We start from the raw sequence: 15,760 nt of genomic DNA, 5'->3' as shown, positions 1-15,760 counted from the left end.
ATATCAAAGCAGTGTTTGGAAAGAGTCAAAGGCACGGACTAAATATTTTCGACTTTCCAAATGTGTGTCCTTATGTTGTTCAACAACTCCAATCGACTAAGCTACAAATAGATCGAACAGGCAATTGAGATACCTGCCTCAGATCTAAAGCGTTGCTTGCAGTCAATGGCATGTGTAAAGGGTAAAAACGTGCTAAGAAAAGAACCAATGAGCAAGGACATAGGAGAAGAGGACTCGTTCATTGTGAACGACAGGTTCACAAGCAAGTTCAACAAAGTGAAGATAGGAACGGTGGTTGCACAAAAGGAGACGGAACCAAAGAAGCAAGAGACGAGACAGAGAGTAGAAGAAGACAGGAAACGTCAGATCGAAGCAGCTATTGTGAGGATCATGAAGTCGAGACGAGTGTTGGATCACAACAACATAATCGCTGAGGTCATTAAACAGTTGCATTCGCGGTTCTTGGCAAACCCGACAGAGATAAAGAAGAGAATAGAGTCGCTCATTGAACGCGATTTTTTGGAGAGGGATAGTACATACCGGAAACTTTACCGCTATTTAGCGTAAAATCTCTAGAGATAATTACACCGTCTCTCTGTTTGTTTTGCTTCGTTGTTTCCCTTGTTTTGTTAATCAGCATTTCCTTTTTGGTAAAGTATAAAGTTTCTCTTTTTGGGTTCCAATATTTATGTCACCAAATTAGTTATAAAAGACCGATTGTTTTAATATGTAACATCGAGTAACAACCATTGTGAGGATCATGAAGTCGAGACGAGTGTTGGATCACAACAACATAGCAGAAGTCATTAAACTTAAACAGTTGCAGTAGCGGTTCTTGGCAAACCCGACAGAAATAAAGAAGAGAATAGAGTCGCTCATTGAATGCGACTTCTTGGAGAGGGATAGTACATACGGGAAACTTGAATTATAAAGCACCCACATTTAGTTTTTAATTATTATTTAGAAAACAAGAAAATGAAAAGTACTCAATCGGCGACTCCTAGGCCTAGTTCAGATTAGCAGCATTTTTGTTCCACTCACACCACGTTAAATTTCCTCCTTCTCAAGGTAGATGATGAAATAGGGTTGTTCCCTGTTGATAAGTCGGAGGAAGATTCCTGACCTGCCAGAGTTGTGCCGTCACTGGCGGCTCGGTTGTCCATGAAGAAGGGAGGTAAGCCTCCTGGGGGCACATAGATGGGCGGTGTTAGGTCGACTCCTTGTAAATTCTTCACTTCCAAAGTCTCCGGTGAGGAAGAGAGGGTGGCCTTGTACAGAATATCTGTATCTGGATGTTCTGGCTTTTGAAGAATGGCGTTGATGGTTGAACTGTGTAAAACAGAGTTTAAACCTTTTGGTTTTCTTCCCAAACGTAGGATGACTTTCTCCAATCTGCTATCGGGAACATCGCCGCGTATCGTTGTCCCGTCGCTGAGGGGACGATTTTTCATATATTGCCACGCTCCAAGTCCGAAAATTACGAGAGTGACCAGAAGAGCAACGAGAGACCATGGCCCAAAAACAATAGGTACTAGGAGCCAGTAGGATACATATCCACAGAGAATGCCTATCTCACCAAAGCATCTGATAGATTTGACCTTGGATCTAAAAATGGAATCGACGGCAAGACATGAAGTGTAAACGATGCCGAGTGCACCCGCGAGAAACATCAACACTTTGTTAGTCTCACTTTTGAGGACTTCAGAGGACTCAGACGCGTAAAATACGAAGCAAGCCAAAACAAGGGCGACCGATGATTGAAAAAGAGAAGTGAGTTTGGTAACCATTTTTTCGAAATTCGCGTGGGTGAAGAGTCGCAACAGTGAGGTAAGACCGCCCATACCGTGATTGGGATCGTCCATGGTTTGATTGAGCGGTGGTGTCACATCCGGAGAGGCCGAGAGGGTGGCTTGGAACAAACGCTCGGTACCTGGGTTTTCTGGCTTTTGAAGAATCGCGTTGATTGTTGCGTTGTGTAAGACATCATTTAGATCTCCTTCCTTCCCCAAACGTTTGGTGACTTGTTCCAACATGTGATCGGGAAGATCGCCGCGTATTGTTTCCCCGTCGGGATAGTGTTTCATCAACTGCCACGCTCCGAATCCGATGATTATCACAGTCACAAGAGGCGCAAAGAGAAAGAATGGCCCGAAAACAACAAACACCAAGCACCAGTAGGATAAAAATATACAGAGAAGGCCGATCTCACCGAATAATCTATTAGAGTAGAATTATGTTAATATTCATATTGTCCTTTTTGGTCTTTTATGTGTATATCGTAAGTACCTCTCTAGGTTAATTTGTGATGTATATATACAGCTCTAGGAGCCGTCAAAATAGATACAGAGAAAGCTTTATATTTTTTATTCTCTGACATGGTATTAGAGCCAGAAGGCTAAATTTTCTTTTTCCGTGATCTAAAAACTCGACCATGGCAACGGAAGGTGCGTCGGGAAAACAGGTGGCCACGGTGGCTGAAGACCTAATTTTGAAGCGACGTACGATTCATCCATACGACTTGTCGGCGAGTGATAATCCAGGGATCTTGATATCACAAGTTCTTCTCAATGGTGACAATTTTGAAGATTGGGTTCGTGAACTGCGAACTGCTTTGCGGGCTCACAAGAAGTTTGGTTTTGTTGATGGATCAATAAAGAAACCAAGAGAAGATTCTGAAGAGAATGAAGACTGGTGGACAATTAATTCGTTATTGGTTTCATGGATTCGTAACACAATTGACCCATCACTCCGCGTGATATCTCACACTTTGAGATCGCCAAGGAATTGTGGGATGATATTGCAGAACAATATGGGGTTGTTTATGGTCCACAAATTCAACAATTGAAACATGAATTAGTGACTTGCAAGCAGAAGGGGCTTAGCATTAAGTCATATTATGGTAAATTGAAGAAATTGTGGGAAGATTTGGTAGACTACGACAAGGAGGATCAATGTACGTGTAATGAGTGCATGTGTGACTCCAAAGGTCGTGGTACTCGGAAACGTGAGAAAGACAAGGTGCACCAATTCTTAATGGGACTCGATGAATCAAGTTTTGGGGCTCTTAAGTCAAGTCTGCTCTCTCGTGATCCTTTACCAACTTTGAATCAAGCTTTTTCCATTGTTCAAAGGGATGAGACAGTGAAGCTTGGTACAAAAGAAACTGAGATTAGGCCTGAGATTGTGGGGTTCTCTGTTCAGTCCAGCTCACGAGGACGTGTAGATTACAAAGAGAAAATCTGTAATATTTGTGGGAAGAAGGGACATGGTGAGGAACGTTGCTATGCGCGTATCGGTTACCTAGTTTGGTGGAAAGGAACTCGGGTTGACACGGCGGGGGTCTCAAAATCAGATCGTGGGGTATCACCAACACTTCCTCTTGCAAGACCTAAGGCATCTGCTCATGTTATCGGTTTGCAACCATCGGATAAAGAGAATTCTGCCGAGACATCATCTTTGAATGTAATTCCTGGTGGGTTCACGGATGAGCAATGGAGAATCTTGATGAGTACTTTCCATAAAGGGAAAACAACAGCCTCTGAAACTCTCTCGGGTAAGACTCTTCTTGTTCCTTGGATATTAGATACTGGTGCCTCGAATCATATGACAGGGTCTCTAGATATTTTAACGGGAGTGACCGATATTGACCCATGTTTGGTGGGTCTTCCGGATGGTAGATACTCTGTAGCTACAAAACGTGGAACTGTGACTCTTGGTCAATACATCAGTTTGTTTCATGTGTTGTTTGTTGAGGGTTTGAATTGCCATCTCGTCTCCATTTCTCAGATGATTAGACAAAACATGTGCTTTGCTCACTTTGGTCCTGGTTTTTGTGCAATTCAGGACCGTTCCAGGATGCTGATTGGAGCAGGTGAGGAAAGGGATGGGCTTTACTATTTTCGAAAAGTGAATGCAGTGAACGTGATTGGCTTGCATGCGAGTGTCTCCTTGGATGTGTGGCATCAGCGTTTTGGGCATCCATCCTCTAAAGTTATTTCTTTAATTCCAAATATTGGTGTTAGTAGTACTAAGGAAAATTCTGATTCGGTGTGTGAAGTGTGTTTCCGCTCCAAACAAACCAGAGATTGTTTTTCTACAAGTGATAATAAGACAACAGATATTTTTCAGCTTATTCATTGTGATGTTTGGGGTCCGTATAGAACTCCATCGTCTTCAGGAGCTCGATATTTTCTTACTATAGTAGATGATTTTTCTCGTGGAGTGTGGCTATTTTTGATGACGGAAAAGAGTGAAACATCTATGCATTTGAAACAGTTTATGGCTATGACTAAGCGGCAATTTGACAAAAATATTAAGCGAGTACATAGCGACAATGGAACTGAGTTTATTTGCATGAAGGGATATTTTCTAGAACATGGGATTATTCATGAGACTTCGTGTGTTGGAACTCCACAATAGAACGGACGAGTAGAACGCAAGCATCGCCATATCTTAAATGTGGCTAGAGCTCTTCGATTTCAAGCTCATCTTCCTATTGGATATTAGGGCGAATGCGTACTTGCTGCTTGTTATCTTATTAATCGAACTCCATCATTATTGCTTAAAGGAAAAACACCGTATGAAATGCTTTACAGACGCCCTCCACGTTATGATCAGTTAAAGGTTTTTGGGTGTTTATGCTTCACACATAATCAACATCATAATGGTGATAAATTTGCGAGTCGGTCCCGACGTTGTGTTTTTTTGGGATATCCATATGAGAAGAAAGGGTGGCTGGTTTATGATCTTGAGGAAAAAAAATTTCTAGTCTCTCGTGACGTTGTCTTTTGTGAAACATCATTTCCTTTTCACGATAACATGACGTTGGAACCGTCACATGATTTGGCTGAGATACCTCCGTTAATTCTAGCTCCTACGTCTACAGACACTGTTGGTGTTGTTTCTCCTTTCGCTGCAACGGATGTGTCTCCGGAATTTAATACACCAGATGTGATTCTCGAAACTGAGCCAACACCGGTGGTTCCGAATAATGCTACACCTGCAGCTGTTTGCGTTGAGCCTACGGCGGAACAACTAGTTGTGGTTGATCAACTTGGTTCTACTGTGTGTGATGATAGCCACGGTTTCTCTCCACCTATCGCTCAACTTGGTCGTGGCTGTCGAGAAAAAAAACCCTCGGTCTTACTAAAAGATTTTGTTGTTGCCACACCGGGTGGTTCGGGTTCTTCTTCGGTCAATATCGTGTATCCTATTGATGACTATGTTGATTGTCACAGATTTTCACCCTCCCATCGGGCGTTTCTTGCGGCAATTCTTGAGAACATTGAACCAACATCTTTTGCTGAAGCGATAAAAGATGAGAGGTGGCGCAATGCTGTGGAGAAAGAGGTTGTTGCTTTGCAAGACAGCGGTACATGGGACTTAGGAGAGTTGCCTCCTGGGAAGAAGGCTCTAGGATGTAAGTGGGTTTTCACGATTAAATATCACTCTGATGGTTCCATTGAACGGTTTAAGGTGCGTCTTGTGGTGTTTGGTAATCGACAAACCGAAGGCTTGGATTACAAAGAGACGTTTGCTCCTATCGCGAAGATGGTTACGGTTAGAATATTTCTTCAAGTGGCTGCAGCCCATGATTGGGAGCTTCATCAAATGGACGTCCATAACGCTTTTCTTCATGGCGATCTTGAAGAAGAAGTCTATATGAAGCTTCCTCCTGGCTTTTGTACGTCGTCTCCTAATCAGGTGTGTAAGCTTCGGAAATCTCTGTATGGGTTAAAGCAAGCACCGCGTTGTTGGTTTGCAAAATTAGCAGATGCATTGATCAGTTATGGTTTCACACAATCATGTTCAGACTATTCTCTTTTCTCTTATGTACGTGATGGGGTTCAGTTGTATATCTTGGTATATGTGGATGACTTGGCCATTACGGGAAACGACGGTGATGCTATTAAGTTGTTTAAAGCTTACTTGAGCTCAAGGTTTCATATGAAGGATCTTGGTGCTTTGAAATATTTTTTGGGTTTGGAGGTTGCACGTAACTCGTCAGGCATATACCTTTGTCAAAGAAAATATGCATTGGACATTGTTTCGGAAACATGTCTTCTTAATGCTAAACCGGTGGATTTTCCCATGGACCAGAATCACACCCTAGCCTTGTCTAAAAGTGCACCTCTTCATGATCCCGAACGATATAGAAGATTGGTTGGTCGCTTGATATATCTTGCGGTAACTAGACCAGATTTGGCATACTGCGTTCACATATTATCTCTATCTATGCAGACTCCTCGTGAAGACCATTGGGACGCAGCAATGCGGGTAGTGCGTTATATCAAAGGGACTGCAGGTCAAGGAGTTCTTCTTAGTTCGGCTTGTGATCTACATATTCGTGGTTGGTGTGACTCTGATTATGATGGATGTCCGTTAACTCGTCGTTCTTTATCTGGTTGGTTTATTCAGCTTGGATCCTCTCCTATTTCATGGAGAACGAAGAAGCAAAAGCGGGTGTCTATGTCTTCGGCTGAGGCCGAATATCGGGCCATGGCAGATATTACTAAAGAGCTTCTTTGGATTAAAGCTTGTTTGCTTGATCTTGGTGTTAATCACTCATCTTCGATGTCTTTGTTTTGTGATAGCGAGGCAGCCATTCATATTGCAGCTAATCCCGTTTTTCACGAACGTACGAAGCATATTAAGAAAGATTGTCATTTTATTCGTGATGAAATTCAACGGAAGGTGATTGCTACACAACATGTCTCCACCACTATTCAGCTAGCAGACATTTTTACGAAAGCATTGGGAGCAAAGGAGTTTTCCTCTTTTCTTGGTAAGTTGGGCATCCTTGATTTGCATGCTCCAACTTGAGGGGTATTAGAGTAGAATTATGTTAATATTCATATTGTCCTTTTTGGTCTTTTATGTGTATATCGTAAATACCTCTCTAGGTTAATTTGTGATGTATATATACAGCTCTAGGAGCCGTCGAGATAGATACAGAGAAAGCTTTATATTTGTTATTCTCTGACATAATCTAACGGACTTGACCTTGGATCTGAAGATGGAGTCTACAATAGCGAATGATATATAAACTAGGCCAAGACCTCCAGCTACGAACACTGCCATTTTGTTATTCTTAACTCCGAGTAACTCAGCGGAGTGAGCCACGTCAAATACAAATGAAGCAAAAAGCAGGGTAAATGCCGATTGAAAAATAGTGGTGAGTTTGGTGACGATGCTCTCGAACTCGGCGTCGGTGAGGAGTCGCAACGATGAGGTTAATCCTCTCATCGCGTGTTTGGAATCGCCAACTTTATGATGGGGTTGTTTTTTTCTTTCGCTTCTTCAACTTTTTGGTCTCTGTGACTGCAAGAGTAGGAAGAAGGATAAATAGAGGAAGAAGACGAAGACACGTCATAACTTTTTTTTGTTTGGGGACGTTTGTGTAATTTTGTCGTGTTGCGGATAAACACGTCCATTTTTGCATGCACACTTAACCGTGGTTAATTTAATCGATGGTCATATCAGGTGTGTGGATCATGTTTAACTAAACCATGGTCCATGGTGATATCTTCCTTAAAGGAAAAAAAGTGAACGATTCAATAAGAAACAGAAAAGGATCACGTTTTTGTACCTTTAAACTCGTATTTAACCATGGTGTGGTATACCACTTTAATCACAGTTGATAAATAGAGGAGATAATCACAGTTTAAGTTTAACCAGGGTCACTTTTTTTTTTTTTTTTTTTGGGGACGTTTGTATAATTTTGTCGTGTTGCGTATATTCACCTACGCACATCTTATCTGCATGCACATTTTTAACCGTGGTTAACTAAACTATGGTTATATATATTTATATTTGTACCCCAAAAAAAAAAACGTGAATATATACAGTCTCTCCTTGCGCTTCTGGTTTAATAAGTAAACGAATATATAATCAGTTTTTTTTTTAATGCAATTAGATTAACTTGTATTTAACCATGGTACCACTGACCACTGTAATCAGAGTTAAATTAAATAAGTAAAACGAATAAAATCAGGTTTATGCAATTACATTATAAAATCAGGTATATAACCACTGTAAACACAGTTTAATTAGTAAATGAATGAGATAATAATTGATATATTACCGGGTCAAACTAGCTGATGGATGTTGACCTCTCCTCTGCCCTCTTTCTCTCCATTAAACGAATTTGAAGAACAGTTGCCTCCTGGCTCCTCGTCTGCGGGTTGGATATATCCCACGCCACGATGAAGATGAATAGCGACAAAGCCTACTATCTGAAATCATTTTCGGTTTTTCCTCCGAATTTAAGGTACGATCTCGCACTATTTCTGGGATCGGAGCCGAGTTTCAATGATCTGTAATGTGAGCATGTTGGATCTAGTTTATCGGATAAGATTAGGAGCAGTTTGGGTTGAAATCGCGTGTAGGATCCGAGAAGGGCGTAAATTTGCGTTGTTGCCTTGTTGGCTAATGGCTACTGTTGTTTCTTTGGCATTTTGATTCTCTATTTAGAAGGAGGAACACAAAGCATCGCAGCAGCAGCAGCTTCGACCTTAGTCTCAGCGTGGAGGTTTAGCTACTTTATCTAACCGTCGTTGGACCTAATTTGTCCGCACAGAGATTTCATGTTCTACTACTTCTTCGAGCGGTTGATAATCTATAATGTAAGCTTTGCTCTTTCTAATTTCAGAACTTAGCGTGGGTATACTTTCCATTTTTGTCACTGGTTGTAAAGGAACATCTTTCACGCGTTCACCAAAGAGATTCAGGTACCACCAAAGATTTTTTTCATGTAACTCTCTCTATCTACCCCAGCAAAGTCTACAAAAGATAGATGTCATACTGAATTGTGGTCAATCTTACAACCAAATTTCTTATAGGTTTTCGCTAGTGTAAAAATTCCTTAGCCTTGTTTCATGTTCCAACAAGTGCTCCCTGATTCCAATATTCCAGCATTCAGTGTGCCCTTTTGCTAAGAAGCAGTTCAGTGTGCCTTTTTGTTTAAAAGCAGGCTTAGGAAACTACTACCCTGAGCAGTGTGGTCCAGCAGCCAAGGTAACTTACTCTATTGAACCGAACATCTCCTCTCTTAAGAGTTCTGTTTTGCATTCAACCTCAGCTTTCACTACTAACACATGCATAAAATTATTTATTTACAGTTTCATCGGTATTTACAGTTCCAAGAAAAGAGCAGCAAGAAAGCGATTTAAATCCAAAAGGCATTCGTACGCAGGTGATTTGGTCGTATTTTCCAACTGGTCAGCAGCTTTAAATTGAGTTGCACATTACACATAATAAGAACTCATGTTTTAACTTCCTCAACAGCTAAGCAAAGTGCAATCCAATTCATGCAGTTTGAACAATGCAGTGTTATCATGGACTCTAATGAAGATACAGATGGATGCTTCTCATGCTTGCTAAACAAGAACACCATCTACGGTATGAAATTCTGCTGAGTTATATGTTTGGGGTCTGGTTTTTGGGTTTATGTGGGGTTGCTATACAAACTTCTTGTCTTCTATCGAGGGGTAAATCCCATAAATCCTCTTCTTTTGATATACTGCAAAGATTTGAAGTAGTTCTTCAACTTATGGCTTCTTATATCCAACAGAAGTTCCAGGGAAGACCCTTGAATTCTGGCGCATGCAAGCACCATGGCATTTCTTTGGCGATGATTGGAATTTGGAACCAGAATGTGAGTTATTTGCTTGATAAGCCACTCGAATTAAACCAGGTACCGCCAACGAGCTTTACTAGCAAGTCTGGTTTTTTTCTTTTTTTTTTCAATCTCTGTCCTTTTCTTCTTTCTCGGGATTCCCCTTACCGATGCCAAAAAATATTCTTTATTGATAGAACTTTTATTGTGTTCTGATATATGATGTTGATGCTAAGACCTACAGCTTCACTTGTGGTTTGATCCCAGGAACAATGGAGTGAGCAAAGAAGCAAGAAGGACTGTAAACCACAGAGATCAAGTTACATCATGAAAGCCAAGAGACGAACTAAAGAAGAAGTGCTTACTGAAAGTAAGTTCTATGATTAAGTACACCATACACACAAGGTCGCCACAAGTTTGTTCACATGGGGTTAGGAAAGTGTATTCTCTATAATTTTCATATGCCTTTCCAAACATGATTCTTAGCTAATCTTACCCTTAGGTGATAACTGACAAAAATAGTTCACTGGTTTTACAGCAATCTGTGGAAGAGCCTTCCACTTGAGTGTTGATCGTTTCCACTTTAAAGATTTTTTTTTCATGTAATCCTCTCTATCTACCCCAGCAAAGTCTACAAAAGATAGATGTCATACTAATACTGAATTGTGGTCAATCTTTAACTCTTGCAACCAAATTTCTTATAGGTTTTCACTAGTGTGAAGATTCCTTGGCCTTGATTCATGTTCCAACAGCACCCCACCCACAAGTGAAGGTCTTTTCCTCCCTGATTCCTCCCTCTTTCCTTAATACGCTGCAATATTAGTTTTAGCATTTAGTGTACCCTTTTGTTAAAACTTAAATGCAGGCTAAGGAAACGTGCTCCAGCAACCAAGGTGGAACTGCTTTGACTACACACATTTTTCACAAGGGTTCAAAAGCAAACATAATAGCAGCTCAGATTGTTTTCTAGGAAAGTGCCTAATTCAAGCATCATTCTAGTGAGCTCAATAGAAGCAGCATTTATTCCCTGAGCAAGAGAGCTCCTCCAATATTGGTTTGATGATTTATTTTTTTTTATTCCATCTTTCTTTATCTGGGTTTAGATAGTTCTGTGATCAATGACAAATAAGTGAAACCGAGAACAAAGATGTGTAGAAAGAGAACTCGTAGCATTTGTGTGCGGCAGAAAAAAAAAGAATGTAAAGCAAAAGTGTATTTTCATAAAAGTCCCACATCGGGGAGTTAGAGAGCGTTGGTCATATGCTTTGTAGTATAAAAACAAAGCCCGGCCTCACTTGCAATTCATACCTTTCTCGGCCTTTTGGCTAAGATCAAGTGTAGTATCTGTTCTTATCAGTTTAATATCTGATATGTGGGCCATCGGCTCACACGATATTAACACTATTTTTTTGGGGAGAAGGCCCATGCGTTGTACTATTTCACGGGCTTGGCTCAGCCCGCCAATCATCAAGTCAATTTTTATTTTCTCTGAATTATTGAAACTAATAATTAAGTCGTAATTAAAATCCAATAAGTCTTAAATTACAGTCACTGACTAAACAGGGGAAAGCATAAGAACATGGCGAGCCCTAGAAGAGTAGTGATCGAGAACCATAGATTGTCACCTTTAATCAATCTACGGAAGAAGCCTCAAGCGATTCCTCTTCCTCACATGGATCACCCTCAGGTTACAGCACTCCTCCCACGTCTCTTCGTCGTCCTCTTCACATCCGAAATCGACGCTAAAGAGTCATCCCGATTTGAAAACTTTCGACGACGATGATAAGGTTAATCTGGTCCGGTTCGGTTTGGCGTCGCTCTCTCCTGTTCGGAAAGACGACCGTGGATGGTTGCTTGGTCCCGTTATTGTTGCTCGTGATTCTCAGCTCAAAGGTTCGTTTGGTCAAATTACACCAATTCGTATTTAGTGTTCTTGAGTGTATCTGAAACTGAGTAGAATCTTAGACATTCTCAATTGGTTAATGTATTGAAGGATATATAAGAATGGATGAAATAGTTTAGAAGCATGTAGGTTGATGAAGAGAAAATTATCTATGGCTTTGCTCGTCTGTTAATGATAGTCTTCGGAGTGAGGTAAGACTATTTTGTACTCCAAAGTTTCTCTTTTCTCGGTACTGGAGATTCACATTTCTATATATTTTGTTCTTGTCCGCAGATGCACTGACGTCTAATCTTTCATAGATATCTTTTGTGAAGTTGTAAACGGTTGGTAACTGACATGAAACTAGTAGAATAATCAAATAGATTGCTAAACGCCTAAACCATAAAGATGAGATATGCCTTCGCTAAAAGGTATTATATATTATATAAAATACGGAAGAAAAAATAATTACAAATTGGGAAATCTTGAATTTTGATGAATATTTTTAGGAGAAATTTATACAAAAATTGGCAACACATGCAAATATGCAATGCACTTTTTTTTTTTGCCATCTACGAAATTTACTTTTATATAATAATAATGTAGTAATATTATCATTATGATCATAATTTCGCATGTTTATTGTTATTGTATTGATAATATTAAAGGTTAAGATTACAAAATTATCATAATCTTAATTATTAGAGGGGGAAAAAATGTTATCTTCTCTGGTGTGAAGTTATCTTAAAAAGATACGGTACTTTAACGAACAAAATTATCTATCTTCTCAGCGAAATAAATACTTATACCAAATCTGGTGTATATCTGATGCGTTGGCAGGTATATAGAGTCGATCTCTCTTTACATAACTTTTATTGAAACCCTATTATTTATCTTGACACCCCCCTCTCCCCAAGATTCCTCTTTATATATTAGTCAATCATAGTTTCTAAGGCTTGCATTGTGTAGGGTAGAATATAATGGCTTCATTATGCTCATCATGCTCGTCACCAGTTTCTTCGATCAAGCAGAGCTGGAGAGAGCATCCTGCTTCTTAATTCTTATTCACTCAAGATTAACAAATTTTCCCAACTTGAGAATCATACTGCCTTCTCTGATCATAAATACCAATCTCGTCTTTTCTCCTCTGGTGGATATAACTGGTACGTACGCCGACTGTGTTTTGTATATTCATGATTTAGCTAATGAAACGCCATGTATATATATGTAAGACCCCAAACAAGGCATTCATCATTATTCAGAACCAAATGTCAATGCGGTCTAGCTAATGCAAAAATGCAATATTTATGATGTTTATAAAAACAGGAGATTGATTGTATACCCGAGAGGGAACGTAAACGACAATGTAAGTGGATTTATATCGATGGACGTGGAATTAGACAGCACGAGCTTGACGGAATCCTCACCAACAACTGAGGTGTTTGCGGAACTCCGCTTCTTTGTTTACAACAAGAAAGAAAACAAGTACTTTACTATTCAAGGTGAACTATACATCATTTTTATATATATCTCATCATGCTCCTTCTTTAAAAATTTACGTATACATTCACATATTATTCAGTAAACGATATTTATATATATTCAGATGTAGAAGTAAAGCGGTTCAATGTCCTTAATATGGTGAGGGGATTGCAAAAAGTTCTTACATATGAAACATTCATTAACCCTGAAAATGGATACATATTCGAGGGAGGTCAATGTGAGTTTGGTGTTTATGTCATTGTTCCCCCACCCCTTACCAATTGGGAGATCGTCTCTTTTGATGAGAAACTACTCTCTTCTCCCAAGTTCTCTTGGACTGTTAAGAACTTTTCTGGCTTGAACGAGTATGTGTACAAATCAAACAGTTTTACAATGGGAGGAAGGAAATGGTGAGTATTTCTTATTAGACTTAACAAAAATGTATCTAAATGTATCTCTATATACATATACATTATATATGAACGCTCATAATATTTCATCTTTTGTAGGGGTCTAATGCTGTATCCCAAGGGCGACAGTAGAGCAACTGATAATTTTTTATCCTTTTTTCTTTATTTAGCTGATATTGAAACACTAAAACCAGATGAAAAGATTTTCTGTCAAGTACATCTCCGAGTTCTAAACCCGCTTGGGTCCTATCACGTGGAGGGCAAAGGTACGTATTTTTTAAACAACAGATGCATTATTATATCTTAATAGTTGATACAGTACTCTTTCTTCTTTATACGTACTGAGTTATACATTTGGCGGATGTCTTTTTCTAATAATTACTATATATGTTTCACATTTTCTTATTCTTGCAAGTGGACTCCTGGTACGAGAAATCAAACAGGGTTTTGGGATGGTATAACTTTGTCTCTTTAGATGAAATTCGAAAGACTTACTTGGACAAAGAAGACACGTTGAAAGTTGAGGCCGAGTTTAAAGTTGTTTCCGGGATCAAATACTCTACCGCTATCTAAACTCCTTTTTGTTTTGTTTGCTTTTAATTTAGAATATTATCTGATATTATTCTACTATATATGAGTAGAGTACTAAGACACAATGCTATGTCTTAAGACAAGTTTTTCAATTTTTCATTCATGTTCTCAGTTGGTTTCTATAAATTTGTTTTCATAAGAGAAAAAAAAAATACTGGTTAATTTCTATAGTCTCTCAGTCTATTTTCCTGTTATTTCTTGACAAAGATTTTATCTCCAATATATATAAAAAAATAGGAGTATCGGGTCAATTGGAATGGTTGGAATGGAATAGCTATTATATATCCTAGTAGCTACGAGAGGATAATAAAAAGAAGGCCAAAGTAAAACTAAACTCGAGACGAATGAAAAAGGGAGTAAATGGAATGGTTGGAAGTTGGAACCCCACTCTAATTAAGTAGCTTTCAAGTAGGAAAGTTTGATGGCAAGGGTAAAATTTGTTCAAGGTACAAACTAGTGGATCGGAACAGCATAGATATACTATAGTAGAATTAGTATATTCTCACATATCTATTCTTACTGGTATCACGTTTTGGGTTATATGAAGACATTTTAGTCAAAATTTATAATTTATTCAATTGTAATTTATTCATTCTCATATCCATTCTTATTGGTATTGATTGTTGGCGCTCTCAATACAGGTTACAAACTCATCACTTCTAGTTGTCAATTTTAACCATTTGTTGGGTATGGGCCTTTCCTATCCAGATGCCCATTTAAGATCAGTGTTATACCCTACAACCGACGGTAAACCCTATAAATATGGAACAAAACAGTGTTAAAGGCATCCACAATTCCCGAGAGACTTGAATCACACGCTTAGTCACAGTCATCACTACACCGAACTCCGCTCGTCCAAAGATCAACGTCTTACGATGGGCCGAACGAGAACCCTCGGTCCGATCGGACTTTACACATAAAAGCTCTGTAATTCGCCTAAGTCATGGCTCATTAATAAGAGATTTCTTGAATCGTCCCTCCAAAATCCCACTAAATATTATTATTTTTGGAGATTGAACATCAACACCATTTATATTTAAGTTTAATGGATAGCTTATAGATTGTTAATAAAAAACTAGTTTCTCTTCAATAATGAGATTATTCTTAATTGTAAAGTATGATATAAATATATTGAGAAAAAGAAAACAAGTTTTTAAAAATTGGAAATTTGACTAATTGTGAAGCTAATAATGTATATTTTGCTATATTTTCTACAAAATATTTCGAACTTCCAACGTATACGGCACCGTCACAAACTACAAGAAAACTACGAGGAACAAAACAAACCAATCACGAAGCGAAAACAGTTGCAATCAGATACCGTAACGACCACGTTAACAAGAACTTTGTTACCGAATCAAACGTTAATAATCCCGTTGCAAATTATAAACGCTTATTCGCCACGTAGAAAGGCTCACTCTATGTCCAACCACACTAGATAACTTGGATATTTAATTTTTCTTATTTCGATGATTGCAGTTCGTTCAGCCACGTATCACGTATGTCTGTCTCTCATACCAAAAGCAAGTTTGTCTTTACGCAAGTTCGATGATATGAGATTGTCTTTACTAAAAAAGGTAAGAAGATAAAAAGGTATCCTGGATTTTATGAAATGCGGGAAAGAAAAAAAACATGTTTAATAATTGGAAATCTTGAATCTTGATGAGTATATCAATTGGCAACTGAATGCATTTTTGTAATATTTTTATTCATAATCATATTTATTCCTGCATATTTTATGTATTTTAAATTGATAATATTAAAGATTAAGATTACCCC

General features: G+C 38.8%; 1 protein-coding gene, 1 long non-coding RNA gene and 2 pseudogenes across 23 annotated transcripts; all 4 read left to right on the top strand.

Annotated features, from left to right (window-relative positions):
* Positions 1–165: 165 nt before the first annotated feature.
* Positions 166–567, top strand: LOC147925738 (cullin-3A pseudogene; annotated as a pseudogene).
* Positions 568–7,683: 7,116 nt separating this feature from the next.
* LOC104750812 (uncharacterized) lies at positions 7,684–10,842 on the top strand. 22 transcript variants are annotated; one of them, XR_002035999.2, is made up of 11 exons: positions 7,796–8,269; positions 8,473–8,530; positions 8,651–8,729; positions 8,841–9,015; positions 9,120–9,218; positions 9,315–9,399; positions 9,572–9,694; positions 9,884–9,986; positions 10,155–10,218; positions 10,321–10,388; positions 10,482–10,842. It is a non-coding gene; the product is annotated as an uncharacterized LOC104750812 (long non-coding RNA). The 22 variants fall into 22 exon arrangements; XR_015585391.1 differs by having other exon boundaries at positions 8,101–8,269; positions 9,138–9,193; XR_015585393.1 differs by having other exon boundaries at positions 8,101–8,269; positions 9,138–9,193; positions 9,286–9,488.
* A 78-nt stretch (positions 10,843–10,920) lies between these two features.
* On the top strand, positions 10,921–11,082 carry LOC147925737 (U2 spliceosomal RNA; annotated as a pseudogene).
* A 1,374-nt stretch (positions 11,083–12,456) lies between these two features.
* Positions 12,457–14,133, top strand: LOC104753726 (MATH domain and coiled-coil domain-containing protein At1g31390-like). The gene is made up of 5 exons (XM_010475932.3): positions 12,457–12,661; positions 12,825–13,000; positions 13,105–13,390; positions 13,490–13,656; positions 13,806–14,133. The coding sequence occupies exons 2-5, from the start codon at positions 12,883–12,885 to the stop codon at positions 13,961–13,963; spliced, it is 729 nt and encodes a 242-aa protein (XP_010474234.3). The 5' UTR covers positions 12,457–12,661; positions 12,825–12,882; the 3' UTR covers positions 13,964–14,133.
* The last annotated feature ends 1,627 nt before the right edge of the window (positions 14,134–15,760 follow it).

The sequence above is a fragment of the Camelina sativa genome, chromosome 16, assembly GCF_030686135.1.
Source record: "Camelina sativa cultivar CO46 ecotype springtype chromosome 16, ASM3068613v1".
NCBI classification, from domain to species: domain Eukaryota; kingdom Viridiplantae; phylum Streptophyta; class Magnoliopsida; order Brassicales; family Brassicaceae; genus Camelina; species Camelina sativa.
The sequence above is the reverse complement of the archived record's forward strand: the minus strand, read 5'-3'. Positions and strand labels throughout refer to the sequence as shown.

Bases quoted from the DNA above. Each gene is read 5' to 3' on its own strand.
- LOC104753726 (XM_010475932.3), top strand. From the start codon at position 12,883: ATGGACGTGGAATTAGACAGCACGAGCTTGACGGAATCCTCACCAACA. The intron at 13,001-13,104 runs GTGAACTATACA...ATATATATTCAG, and splicing joins CAAGTACTTTACTATTCAAG to ATGTAGAAGTAAAGCGGTTC. The intron at 13,391-13,489 runs GTGAGTATTTCT...CATCTTTTGTAG, and splicing joins ACAATGGGAGGAAGGAAATG to GGGTCTAATGCTGTATCCCA.